This window comes from Ranitomeya imitator, chromosome 1, assembly GCF_032444005.1.
Source record: "Ranitomeya imitator isolate aRanImi1 chromosome 1, aRanImi1.pri, whole genome shotgun sequence".
Lineage (NCBI taxonomy): Eukaryota > Metazoa > Chordata > Amphibia > Anura > Dendrobatidae > Ranitomeya > Ranitomeya imitator.
Window position 1 is genome coordinate 253,111,979 of NC_091282.1, and position 15,251 is coordinate 253,127,229.

At 39.0% G+C, this 15,251-nt stretch overlaps 1 protein-coding gene across 1 annotated transcript in view; it reads left to right on the forward strand.

The window, feature by feature from the left end:
* The window catches only part of KNTC1 (kinetochore associated 1), a 356,896-nt gene extending 354,792 nt beyond the window's left edge, over positions 1 to 2,104 (forward strand). The window contains exon 64 of the mRNA XM_069755662.1: positions 1,706 to 2,104. Coding sequence (XP_069611763.1) covers positions 1,706 to 1,720 — 15 coding nt within the window. The 3' untranslated portion in view covers positions 1,721 to 2,104. The remainder of the gene's footprint in view (positions 1 to 1,705) is intronic.
* Positions 2,105 to 15,251: the final 13,147 nt, after the last annotated feature.

The window sequence follows — 15,251 nt, forward strand, 5'->3', positions numbered from 1 at the left end:
AGCAGACAGATCTCTTAAAATAAAGGGATCTAAACCAGAAACTGAACACTTATGCTCATGGATAAGATCTATTGCCTGGAAGCGTCAGAAAGCAGGACAAATCTTCATTTCGATTGACCCCCGAGAAATGGCCAAGGTCATACACCTTTGAATCCCTTCCTGACATGTCCTGTTTCTGTTTTTTCCTCATCTTCCTCAACTTTTTTTTCCCATCTACATAGCCATATGAGGGCTTGTTTTTTGTAGGACAAGTTGTACTTTTTTTAATGACAGCATTCATTTTATGATGTGATGTGAGGTAATGGAAGTGGTAAAAATATTCCAAGTGCCACAAAATTTCAAAAAAAAGCTCATGTCCACATTTCTTTTTTTCCTTTTTTTATTTACTATGATCACAGTATGGTAAAATGATCTGTCAATATGATTCTCCCAAGTCAGTTTGATTACTGAGATACCAAACATGCATAGGTATGTTTTTATTTTATTTTTATATGTACTGTATTTTGCGTATTATAAGAGACACCGGATCATTAGACGCACCCCAAATTCTGAACTGCGAAATAAGGAGAAAAAAAAATGTTTCAAATAAAATGGGAGTGTGTCTTACCTTCTAACGGTAGCTTACCTGGGTGGGGGTGGCTGCAGTGGAGCAGGGTCGCTGCGTCAGTAGAGGGGCGATGCTGCGGTGCCTGGGGTCTCAGAAGGTGTTGGCGCTGGGGAGCGGAGTTCATTTTACCTTCTTATTATCCCTGTGGTGGGCTTCAGGAAATTGGCCGCCTCTGATGGTGCATGCTCAGATTGAGATCTCGAGAGACTAGATCTAGTCTCCAGAGATCTCAATCTGCACATGTGACGCCTCCGGTGTCCATTTTCCTGAAGCCCACCGCAGGGATATCATAGGGAAAATGGACTCCACTCCCCAACGCCAACACCTTCTGAGAACCCAGGCACCGCAGCATCGCCCGTCTCCAGCCGCCGGCCTCCTGAAGCAGCGACCCTCCCTCATGTCACCCCATGGATTATAAGGTGCACCCCTATTTCCCTACAGGGTGCGTCTGAAACCTTGGCCAAAGTTATCTGAGCACATAAATCTCCAAGGGTGCCCAAACTGTTGCACTGGCCCATTTTCCTTTTTGTCATTTTTAAAATTCCTGGGATCTCAGAAGGTAAGCCAGCATCAAATTCAAGGAGCCGGCATATGATTTAACTGTTCATCATATGTCGGTAAGGGACTAAAACCTGGTCTTTTCGTCCTCATCCTATAATGTCACCAACATGCCTGTGAAATTGGCAATTGCATTTTAAAGGTAATGTGTCCTCCGAAAATTACCTACTGTGTAAATCTGATATTTGTGTTAGATGTTTTTTTTCTTTCGCTATCTTTATTAAAAAACAAAATTTGTAATCTTACAAAAACCCGATTTAAAGAATAGATCATTTTTCTTGTTCTGATTTTTCCTTCAAGACTCTTGTTTGTTGATGCTGTTTCCATCTCCTAGGTTGTGATCGATGACTTGAAAGAAATACAATTCTCAGACCCAAACGTGAACAAAAAAAAAAAAAATCCTATTTTAAATCATGACATTTTTCACAACTGTAATTCTTCACTGTTTGGTCTACCTGTAAAAAAAATATTAACCATGTATTGACATTGCAAAATTATTATTTCATGTTCTTTTTTTTTTTTTTTTTTTTTTTTTTACAGGGATTTCTAAAATAACAAGCATAATGCTATTTGTGCAGCGTCTGTTTACAAAGGAAATGGAATATATGCAAATTCTAGAATCTTCTTCGATTGTACTTATCGTAATCTTCACGTCTACAGTTTTAGTGCTTGCCTAACATGGCACTATTTATGTGAGCTCTCTTGACACATATTTATAGTACTTGACTTAGTTTGCAAGCTACGTTGCAGAATCCTGTCATGTGAAGGCTCTTCGTTTTCTATGTGTGATCATTCTCTATCCTAAATAGTAGTTTATCTCCATGGATTTATAGTAGTTGGTATATTCTTGAAATGTTTATTTACAATTTCCTCTTCTGTACATTTTCCCATGTCATTTATGCAATACATTAATGTTGAAATAAATTATGTTAAATTGTTTATTGATCACAATCTTTGATTTTGATTGAACGTGAATCATGATGGGATTTATGTGCGATGCCTTTTTTATTCTGACAACTCTGCATAGTTTCCTTCAACCTTGTGGGAAAAACAGTGATAAAAATGTAAATGACTAATGGGCTAAGCACATGTCCAAAAACATGAATGCCAGAGAGGCTGCAAACGCAAAGCCAAGTGTGTCAAATTAATTGTGCATTGTTAAATGTTTCAAGATAACCACTATTTTGGCTGACATTGTGCAAGAAAGAAAACAAATTCTAAATATAAATGTCATGGATTTTATGGTTCTTTTCATTTTCCCATGCCCCTGAACTATTTAATGATTTGTTTTATGAGATGACTACAAAGAACTCATAAAAGAACACTCTCAACCCAGTTAAAATCATATGAAATATTTTATTGTTGATCTCCCTTGTGATTGAATGTGGGGTTGATAAATATTAGACTCTTAGAATGATCCATAGCCAATCTGTGATGAGACATGCCGGTGTAGTCTGAATTGGTTTGATTCGGTTGTGAATAAGGACGTAAAAAAATTTATAAGTCACTAACCGCTGCTTTCCCTTGGGGCGCAAAAAATGTAACGAGATTTCAGGTTGCCAATGTCAGGAGCTAATAGTACCTGAAATGGTTAATGGTCGCAGAAAACTGACATTGAAAGGCATAATGACACAGCCATTTCCAATGAAAGTCCTTTCAGACAGGAAATTTTTCTTTTTCTATCAGGATCTTGACTGTATTGTATCCAAATTGCCTTTCTTTACCATTCCACTATGAGTTTTTGGTGCGTTTTAACACTTAGTATTTTTGCTGTGCAAAAGCACACCACTTTACAGTTCCTGCAAAGTTGATGCCCACTGTGCTTTTTTGTTTGTTGCATGGCATAAACTGATTTGCAGTGCACTTTTTTTATAGCCACAACTCGTCAATTTCTCTTGTAGGTATGTTTTATATGTCAATTTTCCCCATAGAATTGCAGTAGATGTGGAGAATCTAATCTAGGTTAAAAAAAATAGTTTCTTGTCCATGACGTCATTGTACTTTGTCAGACGGTTATAAGAGTTCCGGTTCTCATTTCACTTCATGAAAAAGACTGTTCCCTGTCATTTCTATATTTGTGGTCTGACACTGTCCACTCATTCAGCCCGTTTCCTCCTTCTTTTAGGTTACTGTACCGATGGTTGAACTAGAATATTTCTTGAACCATGGGAACTGTGTGCTATATTAAAGGAAACCTGTCAGGTGATTCATGCTGTCCAAACTGTGGGCTACATGGATTGCAGCCATGTATATTTTTCTCTGACACTCTCCAGCATTTCAGAGACAATATACTTTGATGATCCTGTAGAGGAACATAGCCAGAGAGGAGACTACTCTGGCACCTCTTCCTTCCAGGTCACCCAGCACTGCTAGAGATGATTGACTGGTCTCTCCCTATGTTGATGCAAGGGAGAGACCTACTAGTCACTTGCAGTGGCACTGTGAAGAGACGGCTGGAGACTGAGCTGGACTAGATTCTCCTGCAGCATATATTTTCTTTGAAACACCGGAGCATTTTAGAGACCACTATTTCTGGCTACAATCTTGCAGTAAGGCTACAATTCATGCTGCTTATAATTTTAACAGCATGAATTAGCTGACAGCTTCGCTTGAATTTCATTCTAATACAATATCATTTTAATGTACACATATATCTATATAATATACCGAAAAAGAACCAAATCGCTCCAAAGAGCCAAGCTCAATTAGGGACCATATAATATAAGTACTATGCAGTGATAATGCACGGCAAACTGATAATAGAGTCTATATGAACGGATCCCAAAAAGAAGCAGAGGGGGGTTAATCAAATTTAAACAGTAAATCTTTTTTAAGACAAAAATAACATATAATAACAGGAATACAAAATAGGAAGTATCAAGGGTAGAATGCAGCTAAAAGATAATAGGTACCATACAGATGACATAAATATGGTGCCAAAAAGTAGCAAAAAACGTGTCTCACAGGACACAGTTACACAAGGTATCCAGAACAAAAGGTAACACATGAATCTCAAAGTCTCTATGTAATCAGGTGCATGCAATCAGCTACAGACAACCTACCCATAAGTCATTAAAGAGAATACTGGATGAATAAAAGTGCCCTGCTACAGTATAATGGTGACGGATATGCGCAAGCCATAACACTAACGGCTGCTGATGGTTAATACTGGTCACATATGATGCAGGGATAGCAGTAATCCCAGGTGGGCAGAGGTTGAAGTCTGGATCCCTAACACAAGGTGACAGAAAATAATATCATACCTTGAGACATGGTGGTCTATAAGTGCTGCTGTGTCCGTGGGACGCGCTGGCCTCGACGCGCGTTTCACCACCTACGGCTTCGTCAGGAGGCCTGATTGCATGCACCTGATTACATAGAGACTTTGAGATTCATGTGTTACCTTTTGTTCTGGATACCTTGTGTAACTGTGTCCTGTGAGACACGTTTTTTGCTACTTTTTGGCACCATATTTATGTCATCTGTATGGTGCCTATTATCTTTTAGCTGCATTCTACCCTTGATACCTCCTATTTTGTATTCCTGTTATTATATGTTATTTTTGTCTTAATAAAGATTTACTGTTTAAATTTGATTAACCCCCCTCTGCTTCTTTTTGGGATCCGTTCATATAGACTCTATTATCAGTTTGCCGTGCATTATCACTGCATAGTACTATATTATATGGTCCCTAATTGAGCTTGGCTCTTTGGAGCGATTTGGTTCTTTTTCGGTATAGATGTTTGGTCTGAGGGGGTATTTCCGTCTCGGCCACGGAACATTCTTTTTGTAGGTTTTATATTATCTATATAATTATGTTCACATTTATTGCAATTTATGTGTTGTAAAGTTCCTTGATAGACCTGGTTGATGATAGGGGAAATTATATAAGCAAAAATAACTACAGTGCCTTGCGAAAGTATTCGGCTCCCTGGAACTTTTCAACCTTTTCCCACGTATCATGCTTCAAACATAAAGACACCAAATGTAAATTTTTGGTGAAGAATCAACAACAAGTGGAACACAATTGTGAAGTTGAACGAAATTTATTGGTTATTTTAAATTTTTGTTGAAAATCAAAAACTGGAAAGTGGAGGGCGTGCAATATTATTCGGCCCCTTTAACTTAATACTTTGTTGCGCCACCTTTTGCTGCGATTACAGCTGCAAGTCGCTTGGGGTATGTCTCTATCAGGCAGGTCCGTGATACTGTTGTGGAGAAGTTTAAAGCCGGATTTGAATACAAAATGATTTCCAAAACTTTAAACATCCCAAGGAGCACTGTGCAAGTGATCATATTGAAATGGAAGGAGTATCATATCACTGCAAATCTACCAAGACCCGGCTGTCCCTCTGAACTTGCATCTCAAACAAGGAGAAGACTGATCAGAGATGCAGCTAAGAGGCCCATGATCACTCTGGATGAACTGCAGAGATCTACAGCTGAGGTGGGACAATCTGTCCATAGGACAACAATCAGTCGTACACTGCACAAATCTGGCCTTTATGGAAGAGTGGCAAGAAGAAAGCCATTTCTCAAAGATATCCATAAAAAGTGTTGTTTAAAGTTTGCAACAAGCCACCTGGGAGACACACCAAACGTGGAAGAAGGTGCTATGGTCAGATGAAACCAAAATCAACCTTTTTGGCAACAATGCCAAACGATATGTTTGGCGTAAAGGCAACACAGCTCATCACCCTGAACACACCATCCCCACTGTCAAACATGGTGGTGGCAGCATCATGGTTTGGGCCTGCTTTTCTTCAGCAGGGACAGGGAAGATGGTTAAAATTGATGGGAAGATGGATGGAGCCAAATACAGGACCATTCTTGAAGAAAACCTGTTGGGAGTCTGCAAAAGACCTGAGACTGGGACGGAGATTAGTCTTCCAACAAGACAATGATCCCAAACATAAAGCAAAATCTACAATGGAATGGTTCACAAATAAACGTATCCAGGTGTTAGAATAGCCAAGTAAAAGTCCAGACCTCAATCCTATCGAGAATATGTGGAAAGAGCTGAAAACTGCTGTTCACAAATGATCTCCATCAAACCTCACTGAGCTCGAGCTGTTTGCCAAGGAAGAATGGGCAAGAATTTCAGTCTTCCGATGTACAAAACTGATAGAGACATACCCAAAGCGACTTGCAGCTGTAATCACAGCAAAAGGTGGCGCAACAAAGTATTAAGTTAAAGGGGCCGAATAATATTGCACGCCCCACTTTTCAGTTTTTGATTTTCCACAAAAATTTAAAATAACCTATAAATTTCTTTCAACTTCACAATTGTATTCCACTTGTTGTTGATTCTTCACCAAAAATTTACATTTGATATCTTTATGTTTGAGACATGATATGTGGGAAAAGGTTGAAAAGTTCCATGGAGCCGAATACTTTCGAAAGGCACTGTATTTCGAGAGGAGCGGATCAGTCAGTGAAAGATCAAATTCGATTCTAATTTCCTTAAATTCGCAGTTTCTTGTGAATTCATTTTGAGATTCAATTTGCGGTTAGCAAGAAATGAAACTCGCCCAGCTCCATTTCCCACATCGCTGAAGCATCAGAGAGCAGGCAAACGTCATGTTGCATTGCTGCGCAGGCCTACTCATAGTGTCCTGCAGTGATGTCATCTCATGGATCCTACCTTGTACAGTGGGGGTACATTTTTGGTGAAAGTTCGGTGTAATCGGTTAATTTGAGTTTCAAAAGATCCGCTCATCTCTAATAATATATGTTTCAGCTCGAGCCATGTGATAATCTGAAACACTTTATTCCAGCATAAAAATAGTCAGAATTGTATGTTTTTACGAAGATATGTCGTATTTCATATCATGAATGTTTTATTGAATAAAAAAAATGTTTCATTTGTTGTTGTCAATAACCAGCAAGACCAAGTTCCACTAAGACCTCTTTCAGACATCGGTGACTTTTCATGTATGCAAAAAAAATGGTCTGAGTGTCATCAGTATATTAGATGTGATTTTTCTTCAGTGTTTGGGCCATGTATCCATTTTTACCATCAGTGTTTCATCAGTAATTTCCATGTATTTAAATCACTATGCCAGTGTTTTTTATTTCAGCTAGCAATGTAAGGTCCCTGCCCTTACTGTCGTACTTGCCTTTCGCCGTCTTCATCTTTTATCTGTGATGCTCACTTTGGTCTCCAGCAGTTTGTGACATTCCGGATCGCTCTAGTGTTTGCTGGAGTGAGCCTGATGTCACTTTTCAATGCAAGTCTAGAGCTTGTGACTGTTACCTGTGACTTCTAGTCAGTCAGATGTTGTGGTTACTGGTGCAGAACTGGAGGGGTGCCAGTAAACGATAAAACACGGGGTGGTAAGTATAATATTAGAAACAGAGATCTTGCATTAGTGGCACCACTCCAGCGCTAAAATAAAAAGAAACAATGGATTGGTGCTCTAAAAAATAAAATACATTTGCAAAGCTTCTAATTTTTCATTCTAATTTTAATCATGGAAGCTACACACATTTCAAACAGATAACATCCATGTTCAGTCTGTAGTTTTCACCATCCCATAGATCTGCATGGTTGATTTTGATCCATAAGTCTGATCAAAAATGGATGTTTCTCAAGGATTTTTTTTCTGAACACACAGTCCGCAAAAAAACATGGAAAAGTGAATAGGTCTAAAATCCATGCTTCTTCTGAAAACTTAGCAGCTACGTAAGCTATAAAATGAATGGCTTTTCTTTAGCATTTGAAAGCAGACTGAGCAAACATCTCTGATTTCTGTGCTGGAAGAACGTAAACAGTCAAATCTCTAAATGTACTTTTATGACCTGTACTAAGAATATCAAGCCTTGTTCTACAGATATGGAAAAATCGTGGCAGAAATACTCTATAAATCATATACAACAACACATGTTATCTTGCTGTATAGAAGTCTCCCGATTACAGTGATCTTTGCATTAGGATACCAGCATGAGAATAATATTTATATTACTGGACCATGATCATAAATGGAGCATGTTCGGCATGTCACCACCTGCTGAAATTCATGGGGCATATGGTTTTTCTTTTGTTTTCTCTTCAGTGATAGAATATCGATTAGACATAGGGTCACTTTGCAAAAAGGGACACATGAGTGTTCTTCGAAATCCAAATTAATAACTCATATTATTAGATAAGAAAATGTTGAACGAATAAATTGCCTGTTGTAAAGCTTTTACTTTGAAGTTAATACTTTACTAGCAGAGTCTTCTATGCTCTTTCAAAGAAATTGTGGAGAAACACAAAGATAAAACTGACAGAACTAATTAAAGGAAGTCATATACATTCTGTAGAAGCAGAGGCTGATAACCAATAGTCATGTTTTATTACTTGATACCACAACTATGAACAAATGTACCACATTAATTTGTTCAAGAGGATTATGTGGGAGTAATATACATTTAAAGAAGATAATAAATCACTAAACAAAGCAAATGCACAAAAACAAATATCTCAGCACCTCTTCTTCTCTCATTCCTTAACTTCAGTCTAAAATTAAAACAGAAATACACTCAACACTGAATTTGCAACACCAAGAAGAAAAAGTCATGGAATTAGGAAATCACAGGTTCAATATACAAAATAATGATATGCAAATAATTAAAAAATGGAAACAAAATTTTCAATACATCGATTTCTCATTAAGTACGAGACCCATGCACAGAAACCCCCACACTTACATACCTTTGTTGCCATCAATGAAGTTATTAATGGTATTCAAAGGAATATTCGCCACAGTGAATGCACTTGGTCATGCAAATCATAAAGATCCACTGCTGGCAGTTCCCTTTGCAATTACTGACCAATGAAGTTCCAGATGTGCTTGATGGGAGACAAGTCCAGAAATGTTGCAGAGCATGGTAACACCTTTCAGCCATAAAGGCTGCTCACAGTAGCATGAGCAATCTGGGGCATTGCCTTGTTGAAAATGGCTCTTGGGACACTTTGGAGAAATGTCTGTAGCACTGGTTCCACCACCAAATCAATGTAACAACAAGCTGTTAGTGTACCTAAAATGAAGACTAGAGGGGTCTGGTTACCATACATTATGCCACCCCACACCATAATCCTGGGTTAGGAGCTGTGTGATGTTCTATTATTCTATCATGAAAGTACCTTCATGGCGCTGCCCATGTGGTCTCCACACCAATCTCTAGTTATTGTTTTCAAGACAAAAGTGAGACTCATCACTGAAGAGGAACTCAATTCCAACCTCTATTGCCATTTTGCTTTGCACCACTAGCAGACAAAAACAGAAGAATCCCTGAGCAAATTGTATGCATGAGTTCACGAAGCCACCCACCTGCACAGGGAATCGTGAAAGTGCCCAAAATGACTGCAGACTTTGCATTTCAGCCCGGACAACCTGTTTGATTTCTAGTACCTCTGTATTTCACTGTAATTACAAACAGCAAAAAACTGACTGGCACATCCAAACTAGTCTAAATAGGGGCATACCGGGAGCATCTACCTCCATATACAATATACAAAAAAAGGTTGCACTCTATCGTGCTAAAGCATGTCAATATGAAATACATGAATATATGAATTAGCAATATGGCTTTTGAATATTAGGAAAAAACGAATGAGACGCTTTGCACAAAATTTGGCCAAATAATGTCTGCCTATGAACCAATGTCAAGGTGGTCTCATAAGACTGATGGGTCCCTAACCAATGAATGTGAATACCTCTCTTAGGCTGATATCTGAATTCCTGGGTGAATGTGGACACCTCTCTTAGCAAAGCCTGCATTTATGGGTAGGTAGAAACTTGCTGTAATTAAAATCACCACACGGTGAAGGGCACTTTCACTTTGGTTAGAGACCCATCAGTCTTATGAGACCACCTTGACTTTAGTTGATGGGCAGACATTTTGCCAAATTTTGTGCAATTCGTTCATTCATTTTTTCCTAATATTCAAAAGCCATATTGCTATTCATGTATTTCATATTGACATGCTTTAGCACGATAAAGTGCAACCTTTTTTTGTATATGGAGGTAGCTGCTCCCGGTATGCACCTATTCAGACTAGTTTGGGTGTGCCAGTCAGTTTTTTGTTGTTTCTATGTTAGCTTACTGACTGTGCACTCCGCCCATTTTTTCAAACTGAGTGTTTTTGGTTTTACTATTCTCTTTTGTGTCTTCAGGTTTCTTGGTGGTGTGTGAACATGATCCTACAGACTTGTTCGCTGTGCAAGTGGCCCATGTGTTCCTGTTTCCATAATTGTTCTCTTGTGTCTACAAGACTGGGGAGTTCCACCACTCCTCTTGGGCTATCTGCACAATAGCTGTTCTACCCTGTATGCACACATGGATTTTTCCTCTCTGAACCCTGTTCACACAGGTTATATACAGATGATCAGGTTTTTAAATACATCAGATAGGGATTGCATACATTAGTTAGGACTGCTCTGATAAGGGTATACCGTGAAGATTGGTAGAGCAGCTTAGTATACATTTTTTGCAAAAAACGTATCAACCAAATACCCTGTTTTTTACATCTTTTACTAGCACTTGCGGATTACTGCAACATTTTTTCAAACTGAGTGTTTTTGGTTTTACTATTCTCTTTTGTGTCTTCAGGTTTCTTGGTGGTGTGTGAACATGATCCTACAGACTTGTTCGCTGTGCAAGTGGCCCATGTGTTCCTGTTTCCATAATTGTTCTCTTGTGTCTACAAGACTGGGGAGTTCCACCACTCCTCTTGGGCTATCTGCACAATAGCTGTTCTACCCTGTATGCACACATGGATTTTTCCTCTCTGAACCCTGTTCACACAGGTTATATAGAGATGATCAGGTTTTTAAATACATCAGATAGGGATTGCATACATTAGTTAGGACTGCTCTGATAAGGGTATACCGTGAAGATTGGTAGAGCAGCTTAGTATACATTTTTTGCAAAAAACGTATCAACCAAATACCCTGTTTTTTACATCTTTTACTAGCACTTGCGGATTACTGCAACATTTTTTCAAACTGAGTGTTTTTGGTTTTACTATTCTCTTTTGTGTCTTCAGGTTTCTTGGTGGTGTGTGAACATGATCCTACAGACTTGTTCGCTGTGCAAGTGGCCCATGTGTTCCTGTTTCCATAATTGTTCTCTTGTGTCTACAAGACTGGGGAGTTCCACCACTCCTCTTGGGCTATCTGCACAATAGCTGTTCTACCCTGTATGCACACATGGATTTTTCCTCTCTGAACCCTGTTCACACAGGTTATATACAGATGATCAGGTTTTTAAATACATCAGATAGGGATTGCATACATTAGTTAGGACTGCTCTGATAAGGGTATACCGTGAAGATTGGTAGAGCAGCTTAGTATACATTTTTTGCAAAAAACGTATCAACCAAATACCCTGTTTTTTACATCTTTTACTAGCACTTGCGGATTACTGCAACATTTTTTCAAACTGAGTGTTTTTGGTTTTACTATTCTCTTTTGTGTCTTCAGGTTTCTTGGTGGTGTGTGAACATGATCCTACAGACTTGTTCGCTGTGCAAGTGGCCCATGTGTTCCTGTTTCCATAATTGTTCTCTTGTGTCTACAAGACTGGGGAGTTCCACCACTCCTCTTGGGCTATCTGCACAATAGCTGTTCTACCCTGTATGCACACATGGATTTTTCCTCTCTGAACCCTGTTCACACAGGTTATATACAGATGATCAGGTTTTTAAATACATCAGATAGGGATTGCATACATTAGTTAGGACTGCTCTGATAAGGGTATACCGTGAAGATTGGTAGAGCAGCTTAGTATACATTTTTTGCAAAAAACGTATCAACCAAATACCCTGTTTTTTACATCTTTTACTAGCACTTGCGGATTACTGCAACATTTTTTCAAACTGAGTGTTTTTGGTTTTACTATTCTCTTTTGTGTCTTCAGGTTTCTTGGTGGTGTGTGAACATGATCCTACAGACTTGTTCGCTGTGCAAGTGGCCCATGTGTTCCTGTTTCCATAATTGTTCTCTTGTGTCTACAAGACTGGGGAGTTCCACCACTCCTCTTGGGCTATCTGCACAATAGCTGTTCTACCCTGTATGCACACATGGATTTTTCCTCTCTGAACCCTGTTCACACAGGTTATATACAGATGATCAGGTTTTTAAATACATCAGATAGGGATTGCATACATTAGTTAGGACTGCTCTGATAAGGGTATACCGTGAAGATTGGTAGAGCAGCTTAGTATACATTTTTTGCAAAAAACGTATCAACCAAATACCCTGTTTTTTACATCTTTTACTAGCACTTGCGGATTACTGCAACATTTTTTCAAACTGAGTGTTTTTGGTTTTACTATTCTCTTTTGTGTCTTCAGGTTTCTTGGTGGTGTGTGAACATGATCCTACAGACTTGTTCGCTGTGCAAGTGGCCCATGTGTTCCTGTTTCCATAATTGTTCTCTTGTGTCTACAAGACTGGGGAGTTCCACCACTCCTCTTGGGCTATCTGCACAATAGCTGTTCTACCCTGTATGCACACATGGATTTTTCCTCTCTGAACCCTGTTCACACAGGTTATATACAGATGATCAGGTTTTTAAATACATCAGATAGGGATTGCATACATTAGTTAGGACTGCTCTGATAAGGGTATACCGTGAAGATTGGTAGAGCAGCTTAGTATACATTTTTTGCAAAAAACGTATCAACCAAATACCCTGTTTTTTACATCTTTTACTAGCACTTGCGGATTACTGCAACATTTTTTCAAACTGAGTGTTTTTGGTTTTACTATTCTCTTTTGTGTCTTCAGGTTTCTTGGTGGTGTGTGAACATGATCCTACAGACTTGTTCGCTGTGCAAGTGGCCCATGTGTTCCTGTTTCCATAATTGTTCTCTTGTGTCTACAAGACTGGGGAGTTCCACCACTCCTCTTGGGCTATCTGCACAATAGCTGTTCTACCCTGTATGCACACATGGATTTTTCCTCTCTGAACCCTGTTCACACAGGTTATATACAGATGATCAGGTTTTTAAATACATCAGATAGGGATTGCATACATTAGTTAGGACTGCTCTGATAAGGGTATACCGTGAAGATTGGTAGAGCAGCTTAGTATACATTTTTTGCAAAAAACGTATCAACCAAATACCCTGTTTTTTACATCTTTTACTAGCACTTGCGGATTACTGCAACATTTTTTCAAACTGAGTGTTTTTGGTTTTACTATTCTCTTTTGTGTCTTCAGGTTTCTTGGTGGTGTGTGAACATGATCCTACAGACTTGTTCGCTGTGCAAGTGGCCCATGTGTTCCTGTTTCCATAATTGTTCTCTTGTGTCTACAAGACTGGGGAGTTCCACCACTCCTCTTGGGCTATCTGCACAATAGCTGTTCTACCCTGTATGCACACATGGATTTTTCCTCTCTGAACCCTGTTCACACAGGTTATATACAGATGATCAGGTTTTTAAATACATCAGATAGGGATTGCATACATTAGTTAGGACTGCTCTGATAAGGGTATACCGTGAAGATTGGTAGAGCAGCTTAGTATACATTTTTTGCAAAAAACGTATCAACCAAATACCCTGTTTTTTACATCTTTTACTAGCACTTGCGGATTACTGCAACATTTTTTCAAACTGAGTGTTTTTGGTTTTACTATTCTCTTTTGTGTCTTCAGGTTTCTTGGTGGTGTGTGAACATGATCCTACAGACTTGTTCGCTGTGCAAGTGGCCCATGTGTTCCTGTTTCCATAATTGTTCTCTTGTGTCTACAAGACTGGGGAGTTCCACCACTCCTCTTGGGCTATCTGCACAATAGCTGTTCTACCCTGTATGCACACATGGATTTTTCCTCTCTGAACCCTGTTCACACAGGTTATATACAGATGATCAGGTTTTTAAATACATCAGATAGGGATTGCATACATTAGTTAGGACTGCTCTGATAAGGGTATACCGTGAAGATTGGTAGAGCAGCTTAGTATACATTTTTTGCAAAAAACGTATCAACCAAATACCCTGTTTTTTACATCTTTTACTAGCACTTGCGGATTACTGCAACATTTTTTCAAACTGAGTGTTTTTGGTTTTACTATTCTCTTTTGTGTCTTCAGGTTTCTTGGTGGTGTGTGAACATGATCCTACAGACTTGTTCGCTGTGCAAGTGGCCCATGTGTTCCTGTTTCCATAATTGTTCTCTTGTGTCTACAAGACTGGGGAGTTCCACCACTCCTCTTGGGCTATCTGCACAATAGCTGTTCTACCCTGTATGCACACATGGATTTTTCCTCTCTGAACCCTGTTCACACAGGTTATATACAGATGATCAGGTTTTTAAATACATCAGATAGGGATTGCATACATTAGTTAGGACTGCTCTGATAAGGGTATACCGTGAAGATTGGTAGAGCAGCTTAGTATACATTTTTTGCAAAAAACGTATCAACCAAATACCCTGTTTTTTACATCTTTTACTAGCACTTGCGGATTACTGCAACATTTTTTCAAACTGAGTGTTTTTGGTTTTACTATTCTCTTTTGTGTCTTCAGGTTTCTTGGTGGTGTGTGAACATGATCCTACAGACTTGTTCGCTGTGCAAGTGGCCCATGTGTTCCTGTTTCCATAATTGTTCTCTTGTGTCTACAAGACTGGGGAGTTCCACCACTCCTCTTGGGCTATCTGCACAATAGCTGTTCTACCCTGTATGCACACATGGATTTTTCCTCTCTGAACCCTGTTCACACAGGTTATATACAGATGATCAGGTTTTTAAATACATCAGATAGGGATTGCATACATTAGTTAGGACTGCTCTGATAAGGGTATACCGTGAAGATTGGTAGAGCAGCTTAGTATACATTTTTTGCAAAAAACGTATCAACCAAATACCCTGTTTTTTACATCTTTTACTAGCACTTGCGGATTACTGCAACATTTTTTCAAACTGAGTGTTTTTGGTTTTACTATTCTCTTTTGTGTCTTCAGGTTTCTTGGTGGTGTGTGAACATGATCCTACAGACTTGTTCGCTGTGCAAGTGGCCCATGTGTTCCTGTTTCCATAATTGTTCTCTTGTGTCTACAAGACTGGGGAGTTCCACCACTCCTCTTGGGCTAT